The 17097-nt window shown below is 40.1% G+C and overlaps 1 protein-coding gene and 1 long non-coding RNA gene across 10 annotated transcripts in view; one reads left to right on the forward strand and one right to left on the reverse strand.

Moving 5' to 3' along the window:
- PSPC1 (paraspeckle component 1) overlaps positions 1-10789 on the reverse strand; it is a 96174-nt gene extending 85385 nt beyond the window's left edge. For 7 of the 9 annotated variants that reach the window (XM_082364955.1, XM_082364954.1, XM_082364952.1 and 4 more), the window contains exons 1-2: positions 10252-10788; positions 3767-4068 (exon numbers count right to left, since the gene is read on the reverse strand). In XM_082364955.1, coding sequence (XP_082221081.1) covers positions 3767-4068; positions 10252-10611 — 662 coding nt within the window. In that variant the 5' untranslated portion in view covers positions 10612-10788. Of the gene's footprint in view, positions 1-3766; positions 4069-10251 lie in introns of all 9 variants that reach the window. The other 2 variants (XM_082364950.1, XM_082364948.1) reach the window with 2 other exon arrangements.
- The window catches only part of LOC309615421, a 137233-nt gene that overhangs the window by 42832 nt on the left and 77304 nt on the right, over positions 1-17097 (forward strand). The gene's annotated exons all lie outside the window — the stretch shown is intronic.

Below are 17097 nucleotides of genomic sequence, written 5' to 3' on the forward strand. Positions count from 1 at the left end.
AAATCCTCTCCATAAAGCGACACTTCAGCTGAGACCAACTATTCGAACAGCAGGGAGAAGAGCATCCTGAGCTCCATGAGAATGTTTAACAACAAAGGACCTGAGCAAGGAGAGTCTACAGAAAGAAGAAACCACTCCACCTGCAGCACAGTATAAGAAGCAAGGGAGGACTTCCCCGGTGGCGCAGTGGTTGAGAATCTGCTTGCCAATGCAGGGGACACGGGTTCGAGCCCTGGTCTGGGAAGATCCCACATGCCGCGGAGCAACTAGGCCCGTGAGCCACAATTACTGAGCCTGCGCGTCTGGAGCCTGTGCTCCGCAACAAGAGAGGCCGCGATAGTGAGAGGCCCGCGCACCGCGATGAAGAGTGGCCCCCACTTGCCGCAACTAGGGAAAGCCCTCGCACAGAAACGAAGACCCAACACAGCCATAAATAAATAAATAAATAAATAAATAAAATTTTAAAAAAAAGCAAGGGAGAGACTTCCCTGGCGGCACAGTGGTTACGAATCCGCCTGCCAACGCAGGGAACGTGGGTTTGATCCATGGTCCTGAAGATAAGATCCCACATGCCGCAGAGCAACTAGGCCTGTGTGCCACAACTACTGAGCCCACGCGCCTAGAGCCTCTGCTCTGCAAGAAGAGAAGCCACAGCAAAGAGAAGCCCGCGCACCACAATGAAGAGTAGCCCCCGCTCCCCGCAACTAAAGAAAGCCCATGCACCGCAACGAAAACCCAATGCAGCCATAAATAAATAAATTTACTTAAAAAAAAAAAAAGAAGCAAGGGATTTGGCATCAGACTAAACTCCACCATTTATTTGCTGTGCAATCTTAAGCAAATTACTTAACATCTCTGGGCCAATTTTCTCACCTGAAAAATGGAACAAATAATAACCAGTGTAGTTCTGGAAATCCATGAAATAAGACACATAAAATGTTCAACACCTTGCCCATTCCCTCAAAATTGTTTATAAATTATTCTAAAAGCTACCTGTAAGAAACAGTTAAATATTTACCAATGCCTGGCTATGACTTTAAAAAACAGCAATTAATCAAAGCCTGCAGTGGAAAAAACATACTAACCACACACCTTGCCTACTGCTTTAGTCCTTGCCTTCCTTCACTCTTTAAGTAACTATTACAAGCTTACTATGTGGCCAAGAAATATCAGAATACAAATGTTAGGATTATAGTGTTAAGCCAGACAAAGTCCCTGCCCTAGTGGAGCTTATATTCTACCGCAGAGAAAGACATGCAAGTTAACACTAAGTGCTATGAAGAAAAATAAATTGGAAAGTAAAGCATCAGGCTATTTTAAGATAAAACAGTCAGCTTCCCTGAGGAGATAACATCTTAGCGAAATGTGAATAAAATGCAAGAGCAAGGCCTGTGATGATCTGGAGAGAGAGCATCTCTAAGGAAAGGGAACAAGACCCAAGTCTCTGAGAGAACAAGTTGGCAGAGCTGTAATTCATGCTACATCTGCTATAAAACAGTTTTAGCACAAATGCTTAACTGTCAAAAACAAACTGAAAAATGCTTTACAAATCACCAAACGAAGCTCCTTGGGGCCAGGAAACAATTTTTTTTACATTGTCTTTGTATCCAATTCCCCAAATCCTAAAATATTTGAATGATCCCAATCAACAGCACAAGTGCCAGAGGTGGGCACAGTATCAGATAAAAGAAATCAATTCAGTAATCAACTAAGGAACTTTTACACCAAATTCAGTCTGAAGACTAAGTAAGAATGCATATCCAGAGCTTTCCTGTGGGCAAACTGAAAGGAAAGACATGTTAATATGGCAACAGGTTTAATGACCATCATAATTACTTTAAAATATTTTTAAGTAAATGGAGAGATACATCACATTCATGGATTGGTAAAGGTTGATAGAACATGTTAATGTTCCCCAGAATGATCTGTAAACTCAAAGCAATTCCAATCAAAAGCCCAGCAGATTATAAACAGAAACTAACACACCATTGTAAAGCAATTATACTCCAATAAAGATGTTTAAAAAAAAAAAAAGGCCCAGCAGAATTTTTTTTAATTGACAAGCTGATTTTAAAACCAGTAAGGATATACAAAGAAATGATAATAAACAGAACAATTTTGCAAAAAGAATGAAGTTGGATGATACTATCTGACTTCAAAGCTTAGAATAAGGTAATTAAGAAAGTACAGTACTGGTGTAATAGACATACTGATCAATTAAACAGAAAAGAGTACAGATTTTTTTTCCAGTTTTTTGATAAAGGTAAAAGGTAACAAAGGGGAAATCATAATCTTTTCAATTAATAGTGCCAGAACACCCAGATATCTATGACAAATAAATAAACTGTTACCTCCCATCATACTCAATACGAATCACAGGTTTAAATAAAAAGCTATAAAATTTCTCCAGAAAACATGAGAAAGCTTTGCTACCTGAGGAAAGGCAAAGATATCATACAAGGATTCAAAAAGAACAAAGCATGAAAGAAAATAAATTAATAAACTGGACTTCACAAAATATAAAAACTTCTGCCTTTGAAAAACACTATTTAAAAAATTAAAAAGCAAACCACAGACTGGGAGAAATAGTCTTAATACAGACCTGTACCCAGATTTGTTAATAATGTAAGACAAACAAGTCAATTAAAAAACAGGCAAAAAAATGTCAACAGACATTTCACAAAACACACAAAAATAGCCAAAAAGCACATGAAAAGATGCTCATCATTGGTCATTAGGAAAATAAAACTTAAACCACAATGAGACACCACTACACTCACTAGAATATCTAAAAGGCTGAAAATACGAAGTGCTGGTGAGGACATGATCAACTAGAACTCTCTCAGTCATTGCTGGTGGGAATGTAAAATGGTACAAACATTTTGGAAAACACTTTGGCAGTTTCCTATAAAGCTGAACATATGGTCATTTACTCCTAAGTATTACCCAAGCCACATGAAAGCATAATGTTCACAAGAAGCTTTGTACACAAATGTTCATAACAGCTTTATTCACAATGGCCAGTAGTTGGAAGCAACTTGAACATCCACCCACAGGTCACCGGACAAAGTTGTAACTCAGCCATAAAAAGGAACAAAATACTGATCCAGTGATATGGATGAAATCTCATAAACATGCTAAGCAAAACAAATCAGACATGAAAGAATACACACTATTTAATTTCATTTCTATGAAATACAAGAAAAGACAAAACTAATTTATAATAACAAAAAGATCAAGAGCGGTCTAGGCAGGGATAAGATGCTCTAGGCAGGGATAAGAGGTGGGGAGTCACTGCAAAAGGACACAAAGGAACTTTTGTTGGATGCTGGAAATGTTCTATATCTTGACTGTGTAGGTTACATGACTACATACATACATTTTTAAAAACTCACTGAGCTCTACATGCAAAATTGGGTGCATTTTAACACATGTAAATTATACTTCAAAGTTGATTAAAATGTCATTCATTCATTAAACGTAACATTTTGCTTTGCACACAATAGACGTTCAGTAAGTTGAACAAAAATTGTAATACAAAACATTCCTGAGATTCATGTAGAATGGATCAGTACACTGAAGTCTGAAAAAAGTATGACTCCTGACGGTACATAAATATACCCTATTTGTATTCACTGAGTATTTACTCAACACCTACTTACCACATGCCAAGGCAACATAGAGAATGCACTACAAATAAAGAAGTGAGAACAGAGAGAAGCCCATGTGTAACTGTATAGAAGAATGACAAGACGTTTAAACTCACGTTGTTAGCAAGAATGCCCCATCACCACATCTCTCTAGAGCCTTTCGTGCAGGAGGTTTTGCTGCGAATTCCACAAAGCCTTTTCCCGTAGCTCTACCACGGTCATCCACGACAACCACAGCTTTCTCTACTGGACCAAACTGGGAAAATGCTTGCTCTAGAAGCTCATTGGAGACAACCGGAGAGAGGTTCTTGACAGTTAAGGCTGCTCCATGTGTAGCAAAACGAATTCGGAGAGGTCTACTCTTCAAAATGGTGCCATCCAGCTCTGCTTTTGCAATTTCAGCCAGTGTTCTGGACTCCTTTTTAGGAAGAAAAAAATCACCTTTTAAAAATTACAGTAACAAAAAATTTTAAATAGTGGTTTGTTTCTAGGGAGGAGAGCTGGGCAGCTTTAGAAAATGACTGATAAGGTCATTTTGTTTTTGTGTCTTTCAATGATGGTATCACATGCATTTTATTAATATTTTAAAGATATTAATTTTCAACATTTTAAGTAGAAAGTTCCAACCTCAATGTCGTGTAAAAAGTCATCACTTAAAGATGATCTACTCATAAACAAATTACCAGCTATTAAATATTCAAAGTAGTATCTTTGATAAATCTCCTACATGTATTAAAAGAAACACATAATTACTTTTTGAGACCGATTACCAGTTACTAGAAACTATTACTGAAAATATATTAATTCTCTATACACTCCATGGTTCTGATATTTGTATCTTAATAAAGCATACCACCTCTCCAATGCCAGACAAATCCCTTTCCATTTTTATTTCCATTTCTCTTTTATATTATCTGTAAAAAACTACTATCAGGTGTTATTAATCACCTCTTCTGAAATACTTTCATGGGCCACACATTTCTCACCACTTCAGTGAGAGAAGCAAACACACATTCATGGGCTGTAAGGGTTCTCTCCCAAAAAAAGAGTTCTCTCCATTATACAGAAAAGTGCACATACACTTATTATAAACTAGAAAATATGTTCATTGCTGAAACTACAAGTTAAGAGAACTTCCTTCTTGAAGAATTCAAAGTTGGTATAAAACATAGGCATCTAAAACAACAAACTAGTAAACTTACTACAAGTATGTTCTTTTTGTGCTGTGAAAACTTCCCTGCAAAAACTGAAAGAGGCTTTATATGCATTTGTGAGAAAAGTACAAATGTACTTTCTTATGAAAAGTCTTAAGGTCACAATAGCTTTTTATTCAATCCCTAAAATGTTCACAACAGTTTTAAATTACTGCACTTAAGCAAAAATCTACCTACAGAACTAATTTTACAAAGACAAATGAACCTAACCTTTTTATAGATATTCAAAATGGCCATTTTGTTTATTACTCTTAACTTAGTAACAGTAGTAGTAGTACCAGCAAACATTTCACGAATATCTAACAAGGGATATGTCCTTTGCAGCTAAGATGTCAGGTAATCCAGCAACTCTGAGAGGCAGATTTTAGGAATAGAGTCTTGAATTAAAATGCTGCCATACATATAACTGCGAATGGGAAGAAACGTGAGGAAATTTCATGGGGTGATGATAACATCTTGATCTAAAATCATGAAATCATACAGTTAAAATTTGTGCATTTCATTATATGTAGATTTCAAATACCTTAAAAAACAATATTGGACTCTAGTTAATGATAAGCATGCTGAAGTGTTTAAGATTCATGGACTGATGGACGGATGGAGATAAGAGATAAAGAGATATGTGAAAAAAAACACAGCAAAATTTAATTGTAGAATCTAGGCATTAAGTGTATGAATGTTCATTTCTATACTCTGAAATTATTCATAACAGTATGTTTGTGGGCAGGGGAATAGAGAGAGCCTGGTGAGGACTTTGTAAAACTGTCAAGTGTTTCTAGAGGGCATCTCCTGTTCAGATTCAGTCAGACATAGTGACAATGTCACGTATCTTCTTTTTTTCAGGATGAGCAAGAAATCTCCATTTTTATGTTAAATCAAGTACTTTTTTACTGTTGGCAACAAATTCAATTTTTAATATTTTCTGGCCAAATAAAATGTTTATGCTGTCAGGAATTTTCAATGCCACAGTCCATCTTCAAAGTTTATACTTTTTATGGTTTTAAATGGTTCTACATCAGGGTTCCCCAATCTCAGCACTAGTGGCATTAGGGGCAAGATAATTCTTATTGTGGAGGGCTGTCCCGTGCATTGTAGGATGTTTACGCTAGTAGAACCACCCCCCAGTTTGACCACCAAAAATGTCTCCAGACATTGCCAAATGTCCCCTGGGAAGCAAAACCACTCCATGTGAGAACCACTGCTCCAAATGTGTACCAAAGTAACTGTAAAGTCAATTAAAATTATGTATTTGAAATGAATCAAAGATTTCTTTACTTCATAGCTCCCAATGACAATAAGATAACTTTTATTAAGTGGTTACTACATGCCAGCCATTCATTCCTCCCCCCATATATATACATATACACACACGTGTGTGTGCACTATCTTTCATTATCCTTACCAACAATCTAGTAAAGTGCGTTTTGTTACTATCCTCACTTCGCATATGGGGAAACAGGCTTATAAAGGTTCAAAGTAACTTGTCCAAGATCACACACAAATGCTGATTTCAATCTATACAAAATTCACAACCTCCATCACCATAAATACAGCCTTCCAGCTGGTATCCCTGCATCACTCTTCATAAAACGTAAAACTACAGGTTCTTAACTGAAAGGAATACAAAAAACAAACAAAAAGAAACTTACATGACTACCCCAAAACAGAGACTGCTTCAACTAGCGTCTAATGATTTCCACTGGCTCCACTTTCACTTTCCAACAGCTCTTTCCAAAGCACATGATCTTTTCTCCCATTGTTTACTAATGGTGAAAATTCCCCACCGCAAGAGTACTAATAAGTTAATAAGTATAAGGAAATACACTGACGCAAAATGAAAAAATCCTTGTGGTCATTCAGTAAAGTTGCTTAAGTAGCCTGCAGTACATTCATAGTGTGAAATACAATGTGGTCATTAAAAAGAATCTAGTGCCATGAAAAGATGTTGAAGATGTTTATATTAAATGAAAAACTCAAAGCACAATAAAATGTGTATGGTACAATTTGATTTTTATGGAAAAATTACACAATGTTTAACAGTGATCATGTTTAGTAAATGTACTAAGGTAGGGAAGATCTGCTAATGTTAGAGTTGTAATTAAGAGAATGTCCCTGAAATAAAAGATGACTTCAAACTATATGCTGGGCAGGCCCATTACATTCTCTGCTACGTCTCCTCTAATATTTGAACGTTCTATAAGAAGCACATATCATTTCATAATTAAACATAAAAAAGCTAGAGGAGGGGGTTTAGTCCCCAATGACTGACTAAAAGTAAATTCAGTTGATTTTAATTCTTTAATTAGAACAATGGTTCTCAAACTTTAACAAGTATCAGAATAACATCGAAGGGTGGTTAAATCTCAAAATTGCTGGGCCCCAACCCCAAATTTTCTGATTCAGTAGATCAAGGGTGAGGCCCTAGAATTTGCTTTTCTAAGAAATTCCCAGTGAACAATTTTTGAGATGGTTTAGGGTCAGCACTGCTAGCATGAATGGCAGGGAAAATAATTTAAGTGGACTTCTGCTTACACTAGGAAGAGATCCGAAGTTACTGGACGGGGACCAACCACACTTCTGTGAATCACTGCTCCAGAAATCTGGTTTACTAAAGCTAAAAGTAGGGGAAAATAAAAGCAGAAACCAAGTTCCAGTCACACTAATGACAGTTTTAACTACAGTAAACTTGCTTTAAAATGAACTACAACTTTTCAGTTAATTTATCCAATCTAAATTGTCAGTAACCATCCAAAACCTAAAAAGCAGAGTCTGGGTCTAAAATTCCACAAAATGTGTCCAAATTACACACAGTCTTTCTCATCGCTCATGTACCATGGACTCACAATCTGGGTTAGAACCTCACGAGTAGCTGCCACTTAAATTCTTTTCCCCACCATTACATACACCATCTCAAAAATGTTGCCTCACCTCATCAATTAACTGGAAAACTACAATTAACTAGAAATAAATTATACATTAACTACTAAACAAGTAAAAAGAATTCCTAAAAACACAAATCAGATCAAATTATACCACTATTTTAGAGCCACTACACCACCAGTACACACTATAGCCACCATACCATTACTTATATTCAGATCAGGTATGCACTATGATTTTTCTAAGTAGAAAAAAATACATAATAACTCAGAAATATTTAAAGCTCTTAAATCTACCTGTTAAACACAGAGTTCGGATTAAACAGTAAAATTATCCATGAAGTAAATCTCATAAACTAAATTCTAATTTCCAACTGACAAATTTTTAACATTCCTACACAAAAATTTAGGGTGATGGAGTCTAGAGGAGCATATCTCAAAGGAGCGGACAACAGCAGCCCTTCTCACCTCCCCATTTCATAATTCCATAATTTTTTTAAAGAAAAGAAAAGCGAGGGCTTCCCTGGTGGCGCAGTGGTTGAGAATCTGCCTGCCAATGCAGGGGACACGGGTTCGAGCCCTGGTCTGGGAAGATCCCACATGCCACGGAGCAACTAGGCCCGTGAGCCACAATTACTGAGCCTGCGCGTCTGGAGCCTGTGCTCCGCAACAAGAGAGGCCGCGATAGTGAAAGGTTCGCGCACCGCGATGAAGAGTGGCCCCCGCTTGCCACAACTAGAGAAAGCCCTCGCACAGAAACGAAGACCCAACACAGCCAAAAATAAAATAAATAAATAAATAAAGGGAAGGAGCAAGCTTTAAAAAAAAAAAAAAAAGCGAGGACCTGTATTTTCCAATATAGTAGCCACAAACCACATGTGGCTATTTAAATTAAGAATAAAAATACAGTGTGAAAAAAAATAAAAAATAAAAATGGGGAAACTGAGAAAAAAATTACAAAAAAAAATTAATTAATTAAGAATAAATAAAATTTAAAAGTCAACTCCTCGGCCACAACAGCCACATTGCAAGTGTTGAACACTCACATACGGCCAGTGGCTATTCTACTGGACAGTGCAGACACACTGAGGGAGGAAGAATTTTTAGTAGCTTTAAAATTAGCAAGGAAAAAGATTTTTCCACATCAAAAAAGAAATGTTTATTGGCTTAAGTATAAGGCTTCCAAAACAGGGAAATGCAGCCTTACCATTCTTCCTCCAGAATGTCGACTTCAAATAGAACAAGATGGTGCCAGAGGCCAAAGATTGTGAAAATGTTAAATAACACCCTTCTGGAAAGTTTACTAAAAGTTGCCTATAATACGTTATTGTAGAAGTCTAAAACCCTAACTTCCTTTAAGATAAATTTTGGATTTACGTTAAAAATAATTTTAGCAAGTGAAAGGCTGTTTCTCTAATGTCCAAAGAATAATTAAACATACTTATAATTTTATGTTCAAAATGCCAATTACTAAACTTGAATTTTAAGAAAATGTCTAACCCTTCTCTTGAAGCCATTTAGATCTTCAAATGTTCTAACACTAGTGTCACTGAATTATAATCAGTTTTCTCTACATATTAAAATTTTGCCTTTGTCTACTCACGGAGAGAACTCGATTTGGAAAGTTTAAGTTCCAAAAAGAAAGCTTCGGGAAACTGCAATGAACATAAAATTTGAGGATCAAACTAGAAAGACAACAGACACAAAACCCACTTATTTATATAAGACGTTCTCCCTCTAAGAAAGATATTCTGTTGGGGGAAAAAAAATCCATCTAAACACGAATTACATTAACTTTGTATAAGCGACACTGCGAGCACAAAGCACACAGAAAAACCTAATAAAGTAGCTCTTTTGTCCTGTAAGTGTAAACTCACTGCTCAAATTTCTTTTAAAGATAATTAGGGAGGCACAGTTTATGCATGATGTCGGAAAACCTATTAAGGTTCAGACTCAAAAGGGGTAAAATATGTGCTATTCTAGTATCACAATGTATAAGCGAGACATAAAATAGCGGTAAGTCCTCGTGGGAAGCACCCTCACACGAGGCACGCGCTGAGGGGAGGAGAGGGGAAGCGAGGGGAGGGGAGGCGAGGGGAAGCGAGGGGAGGGGAGGCGAGGGGAAGCGAGGGGAGGCGAGGGGAAGCGAGGGGAGGGGAGGCGAGGGGAGGCGAGGGGAGGCGAGGGGAGAGGAGGAGAGGGGAGAGGAGGGAAGGGGAGGGGAAGCGAGGGGAGGGGAAGCGAGGGGAGGGGAGGCGAGGGGAGAGGAGGGAAGGGGAGGGGAAGCGAGGGGAGGCGAGGCGAGGGGAGGCGAGGGGAAGGGAGGCGAGGGGAGGGGGGACGAGGGGGGACGAGGGGAGGAGGGGGAGGAGGGAGGAGGGGGAAGGGGGGAGGAGGGAGGGGGAAGGGGGGGAGGAGGGAGGGGGAAGGGGGGAGGAGGGAGGGGGGAGGGGAGGGACGACCTCTCGGCCCCCGGGGCCCCGCGCCCCGCCCCCGGCCGCCCCTCACCAGGCGGATGAAGCCGAAGCCGCGGTCGCGGTTGATGAACACCTCGCTGGGCTCGCCGTAGCGCTCGAACAGCCGCTTGAAGTCGTCCTCGGTGATGTCCGTGGGCAGGTTCCCCACGAAGAGGCGGCAGCGCTGCGTGTACGTCTTCTCACCCGGCTTGAGGAAGCTCTTGATGTCGATGGTGAAGCCGCCCTCCTCGGCCGGCCGGTCCTCGGCGGGCACGGCGGGCGCGGGCGGCTCGCCGGGAAGGGCGAGCGCCATGGCCGCCGGCTCGCCCTCGCCGGCCGCCGACTCCAGAGCGCGGAGGCGCGCCGGGTTCTTCTCGATGCGCACTTGCTTCAGGTTTCCTCTCAGCATCATCTCAGCGCGTGCCCCCCAGGACCCGGCCTAGAGCTCGACCTGCGTGTCGATGTCCGCGCACAGAACCGGGGTCGGGAAGGACGCGCTCGAGGACGCTGCCAGCCCGCCGCCCGCACTCACGCCCCGGCCGCTCGCCCAAGATGGCGCCGCCACAACCGCGGTGGGAAGGAGAGACGCCGCACAAGCCCCGCCCCTCCGCCGAAGCCGCGCCGGTGCCAACGCGCCTGCGTACTGCTGCGCCCACGGGGCCCTGGTGGCGCGCGCATGCGCACCGCTCTGCGCGCGTCCCTGTTCGCAGCCTTCCCACGGCTGAGAGGAAGGCAGATCCCTAACTCCGTAGGTAACAGTGATGTTGGAAGTTGCAGCAGTGTGTGAAAACGCAGTGATTCGGGAAATATCCACATTCTCTTAGATGCCCAGCTCAGTTTTCAATGACAGCAGAAAGTGAAAACTTGCAGATTTTATACATAGCATTGAATAACGAGGTATTTCCCAGTGATTGAAACAAGTAAAAACACATTTCTGCCCTTTTCAAGAGCAAGTTTTTATTATATTTCCTAGTGAAAAATCCAATTCTATAACATAATTGTGGTGTTGATTATTCACCTCAGAGAAGGACTCCGTGAACACCTATGGACCACACCCTAGGACAGGGTCATCAAACGTTTTCTGCAAAGCGCCAGATGGCAAATATTTTAAGATCTTCAAGCCATAATCTGGGTCGGCCAAACTACTCAGTTCTGCCCAGTACAGCTCCTGGCACGTGGTAGGTCTTCATTGAGTATTAAAAAGAAATGAATTCACAGTCACTTTACAAAACCGTTCAGCAGTTTCTCGCGAACTTAAACAAATGCTTACTTTAGAACAGCAATCCCTCTCCTATTCATCCAACTGAAATGAGAACTTGTGTTCACACAAAAACCTGCATGAAAATGTTCATAGGGCTTTATTTGTAATCAACGAAAACTGGAAACAACCCAAATGTCCAACTGGTGAATAGACTAACAGTGGTACATTCATATAATAGAATATATTCAGCAGTAAAAAGGAATAAACTCCTGATAGACGCAATAATGTGACTCAAAGGCTACATACCGAATATATGACGTTCTGGAAAACTAGCTACAGAACACAGATCAGTGGTTGCCAGGAGCTGGGAGGTAGGGAGGGGTTGACTAAGTAGAGATACAGAGAAGTTTTTGGAAAGGTAGAAGTACATCTTGGGACTTCCCTGGCAGACCAGTGCTTAGGACTCCACGCTTTCATTGCCGTGGCCCCGGGTTCAATCCCTGGTTGGGGAACTGAGATCCTCCCCACCTCACTCACAGCTGATATTGTCAAATTTATTAATTTCTCCAAAAAAAAAGGCACAGTAAATGAAATTGTCTCATTCTATCAGCACCAAATCAACCAACCTAATTCCATATGTAGCTACACGCGCTGCCTTCCCTCCTGTTACAATGAATGAATGGTCAAAAATCCCCTCTTAGGCCAAACCACTGGATGGCAGGTTTCAAGTTCTTTGCTTCTGCAGTTACCTAATCCCCTTCCAAGTGCTTAGTTACTTGATCTGTACGGAACTATTCCCATCAGCAAAAGAAACTGTTGATAAAACTTTCATCTTGGGAAAAAAAAAAAAGGAAAGAAAAGGAAAAAACCTTCTCTACACCACACGTTGTCCTTTAGCTACTGTTTCTTTAGTCAAGAAAGAAAGGAAGGAAACAAGAGTTGTCTGTTTTCTGTCTCAATTTGCTCATCCTTGATTTCTTCTTCAGCCACACTGATCAGATGTCTATCCCACATTCCATGCCTCTGAAACCTCTCATGTCACCATGGGAGACAGCTTCCACTTTGACCAGATGCAGCAGTCATATCACAGATCTTTCAGCAGCATTTGATGTTGTAGATCTGGGCCTGAGTTTTTTCATGTGTAATGTGGGAAGAATACCTTCTTTACAGAGTTATTGTGCCTATTAAATGAATTAAAGTATAGTCTTTGGAAAATAATCTGGCATCATAAATACAAGTACTATTATCGATCGCTTCCCTCCTACCTTCTTGAAACACTATTCTACCTTCTGCACTACGATGTTCCCTGATATTCTCACAGCCACTGGCCACTCCTTACTCTCTCTGTCTTTCCTGGGAATCTTCACTTGAGAACGTTGGAGAACCACAGGTCCAAGTCCTCCTCTCCTCTTCTGCTACACTCATTCCCTAGGTCAGACCGTCCACACCAGGGTGCCTCAGAAGCATTGGAGCAGGTTTTTTAAACCTCAACACTGTTGATATTTTGGACCAAATAATCATTTTTTGTGAGGAGATGTTTAGCAGCATCACTGGCTACTACCCAGTAGATGCCAGTAACACCCCACTCGCAGTGGTTACAAACCAAAATGTGCTGGGAATTATTCTAATTGCTTTACACTTACTAATCATCACAACAATCTTTTAAGGTATGTACTATTAATATCATCTTTTTTCTAAGACTTTATTTTTTGGAGCTGTTTTCAGTTCCCTGCAAAATTAAAGGGACGGTACAGAGATTTCCCACGCATTCCCTGCCCTCCACCTGCACAGTCTCCCCACTATCAACATCCCCACCACTTGGGACATTTGTTACATTTATTGACCCTACACTGACACGTCATCATCGCCCAGAGTCAAGAGTTTACATTAGGGTCACTCTTGGTGTTGTACAGACTCTGTGGGTCTGAAAAAATGTATAATGATGTGTATCCAGCATTGTAGTATCCCACGTAGTATTTTCACTGCCCTAAATCTCCTCTGTTCTCCACTTATTCATCCCTCTCCCCATCCAACCCCTGTTAACCCCTGATTTCTTCACTGTCTCCATAGCTTTGCCTTTCCAGAACATTTCTATGTAGCCTTTTCAGTCTGTCTTCTTCCACTAAATAATATGCATTTAAAGTATTCTATGTCTTTTCCTGATCTTATAGATCACTTCTTTCTAATGTTAAATAATATTACACTGTCTGGATGTACAACAGTTTATTTATCCATTCACCTACTGAAGGACAACTTGGTTGTTTCAAGTCTGGCAATTATGAATAAAGCTGCTATAAACATCTGTGTCTGGGGCTTCCCTGGTGACACAGTAGTTAAGAATTCACCTGATAATGCAGGGGACACGGGTTCGAGCCCTGGTCTGGGAAGATCCCACATGCCGCGGAGCAACTAAGCCCGTGCGCCACAACTGCTGAGCCTGCGTGCTACAGTTACTGAAGCCCACGCGCCTAGAGCCCGTGCTCTGCAACAAGAGAAGCCACCGCAATGAGAAGCCCGCGCACTGCAACAAAGAGTAGCCCCTGCTCGCTGCAACTAGAGAAAGCCCGCACGCAGCAACGAAGACCCAATGCAGCCAAAAATAAATTAATTAATTAAATTATAAACAACAACAACAACAACATCTGTGTGCAGGTTTTTGTGTGGACTTTTAATATTTCCATCCTCTGGGTAAATACTAGCAGCGAGATTGCTGGATCATATGGTAAGGGTTTGGTTTTTGAGAAACAGCCAAAGTGTCTTCCTAAGTGGCTGCACCATTTTGCGTTCCCATCAGCAATGAGTGAGAGTTCCTTTTGCTCCATATCCTCCAGCATTTGGTGGTGTCAGTGTTCCAGATTTTGGCCATTCTAGCAGGGGTACAGTGGTATATCATTTTTATTTGAGTTTGCATTTCCCTGATAACATACAACATGGAGCATCTTTTCATATGCTCATTTGCCATCTACATCTTTGCTGAAGTGTCTGTTAAGGTCGTTGGCCCATTTCTTAACCAGGTGTTTTCTTATTGTTGAATTGTAAGAGTTCTTTGTAAATTTTAGATAACAGTCCTTTATCAGATGTGTCTTTGGCAAATATTTTCCCCCAACCTATGGCTTGTCTTGGCTTGTCTTTTTATTCTTGTGACATTGTCTTTCACAGAACGGAAGCTTTTAATTTTAACGAAGTTCAGCTTATCAATTCTTTCTTTCACGGATTGTGCCTTTGGCGTATCTAAGAAGTCAGCACCAAAGCAAAAGCCATCTAAACTTTCTCCAGTTTTTCTTCTAGGAATTTTATAGTTCTACATTTTACATTTAGGTCTGTGGTCCATTTTGAGTTAACTTTTTGAAGGATGTAAGGTTTGTATCTAGATACAGTGTTTTACATATGGATGTCCAGTCATTCCAGCACCATTTGTTGAAAAGACAATCTTTGCTCCATTGTATTACATTTGCTCCTTTGTCAAAGATCAGTTGATCTATACCCATGAGGGTCTATTTCTGGACTCTATTCTGTTCCATGGATCTCTTTTTCTTTTGCCAGTGCCACACTGTCTTGATTACTGTAACTTTATGGTAAGTCTAGTAGTCAGGTAGCATCAGTCCTCCAACTTTCTTCTTCAGTATTGTGTTGACTATTCTGAATCTTTTCCCTCTCCACGTAAACTTAAGAATCGGTTTTTGTCCATATCGACAAAATAACTTGCTAGGATTTTGATTGGGATGCCATTGAATCTATGGATCAAGTTAGGGAGAACTGACATCTTGACAATATTGTCTTCCTATTCATGAACATGGACTATCTCTCCATTTACTTAGTTAGTCTTTGATTTCATTCATAAGAGATTTGTAGTTTTCCTCATATAGATCTTGTAGATAATTTGTTACATTTATATCTAAGTATTCATTTGTTTTGGATGGCAATGTAAGTGGTATTGTGTTTGTAATTCCAAATTCCACATGTTCATTGCTGGTGTGTAAAAACATTACTGACTTTTGTGTATTAACCTTGTATCCTGCAATCATCCATTTACTTTTTTTTTTTTTTTTTGGCCATACCACGTGGCTTGTGGGGTCTTAGTTCCCTGACCAGGGATAGAACCCGAGTCCCCTGCATTGACAGCATGGAGTCTTTTTTTTTTTTTTTTTTAATTTATTTATGGCTGTGTTGGGTCTTCGTTTCTGTGCGAGGGCTTTCTCTAGTTGCGGCGAGCGGGGGCCACTCTTCATCGCGGTGCGCGGGCCTCTCACTGTCGCGGCCTCTCTTGTTGCGGAGCACAGGCTCCAGACGCGCAGGCTCAGTAACTGTGGCTCACAGGCCAGCTGCTCCGCGGCATGTGGGATCCTCCCAGACCAGGGCTCGAACCCGTGTCCCCTGCATTGGCAGGCAGATTCTCAACCACTGCGCCACCAGGGAAGCCCTATATTTATATTTTTTAATTGAAGTATAGTTGATTCACAATGTTATGCTAATTACTGCTGTACAGCAATGTGACTTAATTATACATATAATACATTCATTTTCATTCTTTTCCATTATGGTGTATCATGTTCCTATTTTTGTAGACCACACTTTCTGCCTTTTGTGGTTTTAACTATGCATTTTATAATTTCATTTTCTCTCCTTCTTAGCATATCAGTTGTACTTATTTTTCTACTTTTTTAAGTGGTTGTCCTAGAGTTTGCAATATACATTTATTTACAACTAATCCAAGACCACTTTCAAATAACATTGATAACTTCACAGGTAGTGCAATTTGTAATAGTAAAATAATCCTGATTCCTCCCTCCCATCCCTTGTATCATTTCAGTCATTCATTTCATCCATATACAAGCATATATATGTATAATTTAATATATTGTTGCTATTATTATCTTGAACAAAGTTATCTGTTAGATCAATTAAGAATAAGAAAAATAAAAGTTTTTATTTTATATTCACATTCCTTCTCCAGTGCTTAGTTTCTTTATATAAATCTGAGTATCTGACATATATTATTTTCTTTCTCTGTAAAGCACATCTTTCAACATTTCTTACAAAGCAGATCCAGTAGCAACAAATTCCCTCAATTTATCTTTGTCTGAAAAAGTCTTTATTTTTCCTTCGCTTTTGAAGGATAAGATTGCAGGGAACAGAATTCTACAATGGTGTTTTTTTTCCTCAACACTTTAAATATTTCACTCCACTCTCTCTTGTTTGCCTTGTTTCTGAGGAGAAGTCAAATGTAATTATAATCTTTGTTCCTCTATTGTTAAGGTGTTTTCTTGCTCTGGCTTCTTTCAGGATTTTTTCCTTTAATTTTCTGTCGTTTGAACACGACATGCCCACGTGTAGTTTGTTTTTGTGTTTATCCTGCTTGGAGCTCTCTGAGCTTCATGGATCTGTGGTTTGGTATCTGACATTAATTTGGGAAATTCTCAGTCATTATTGTTTCAAATATTTCTCCTGTTCCTTTCTTTCTTCTTCCTCTGGTGTTCCCATGACTTGCATTTACACTTCCACAGTTCTTGGATATTCTCTTCTGTTCCCCCCTGACCTCCCTCCTTGTTTCATTGCTTTTCAGTTTTGGAGGATCTTTTGGGTTTGCTTTTGTTGTTGTTTTTATTTTTATTTTTTATAGATTTATTTATTTATTTATGGCTGCCGTTGGGTCTTCGTTGCAGCGCACGGGCTTCTCACTGCGGTGGCTTCTCTTGT

This window comes from Balaenoptera borealis (assembly GCF_965194805.1).
Source record: "Balaenoptera borealis genome assembly, chromosome: 18".
NCBI classification, from domain to species: domain Eukaryota; kingdom Metazoa; phylum Chordata; class Mammalia; order Artiodactyla; family Balaenopteridae; genus Balaenoptera; species Balaenoptera borealis.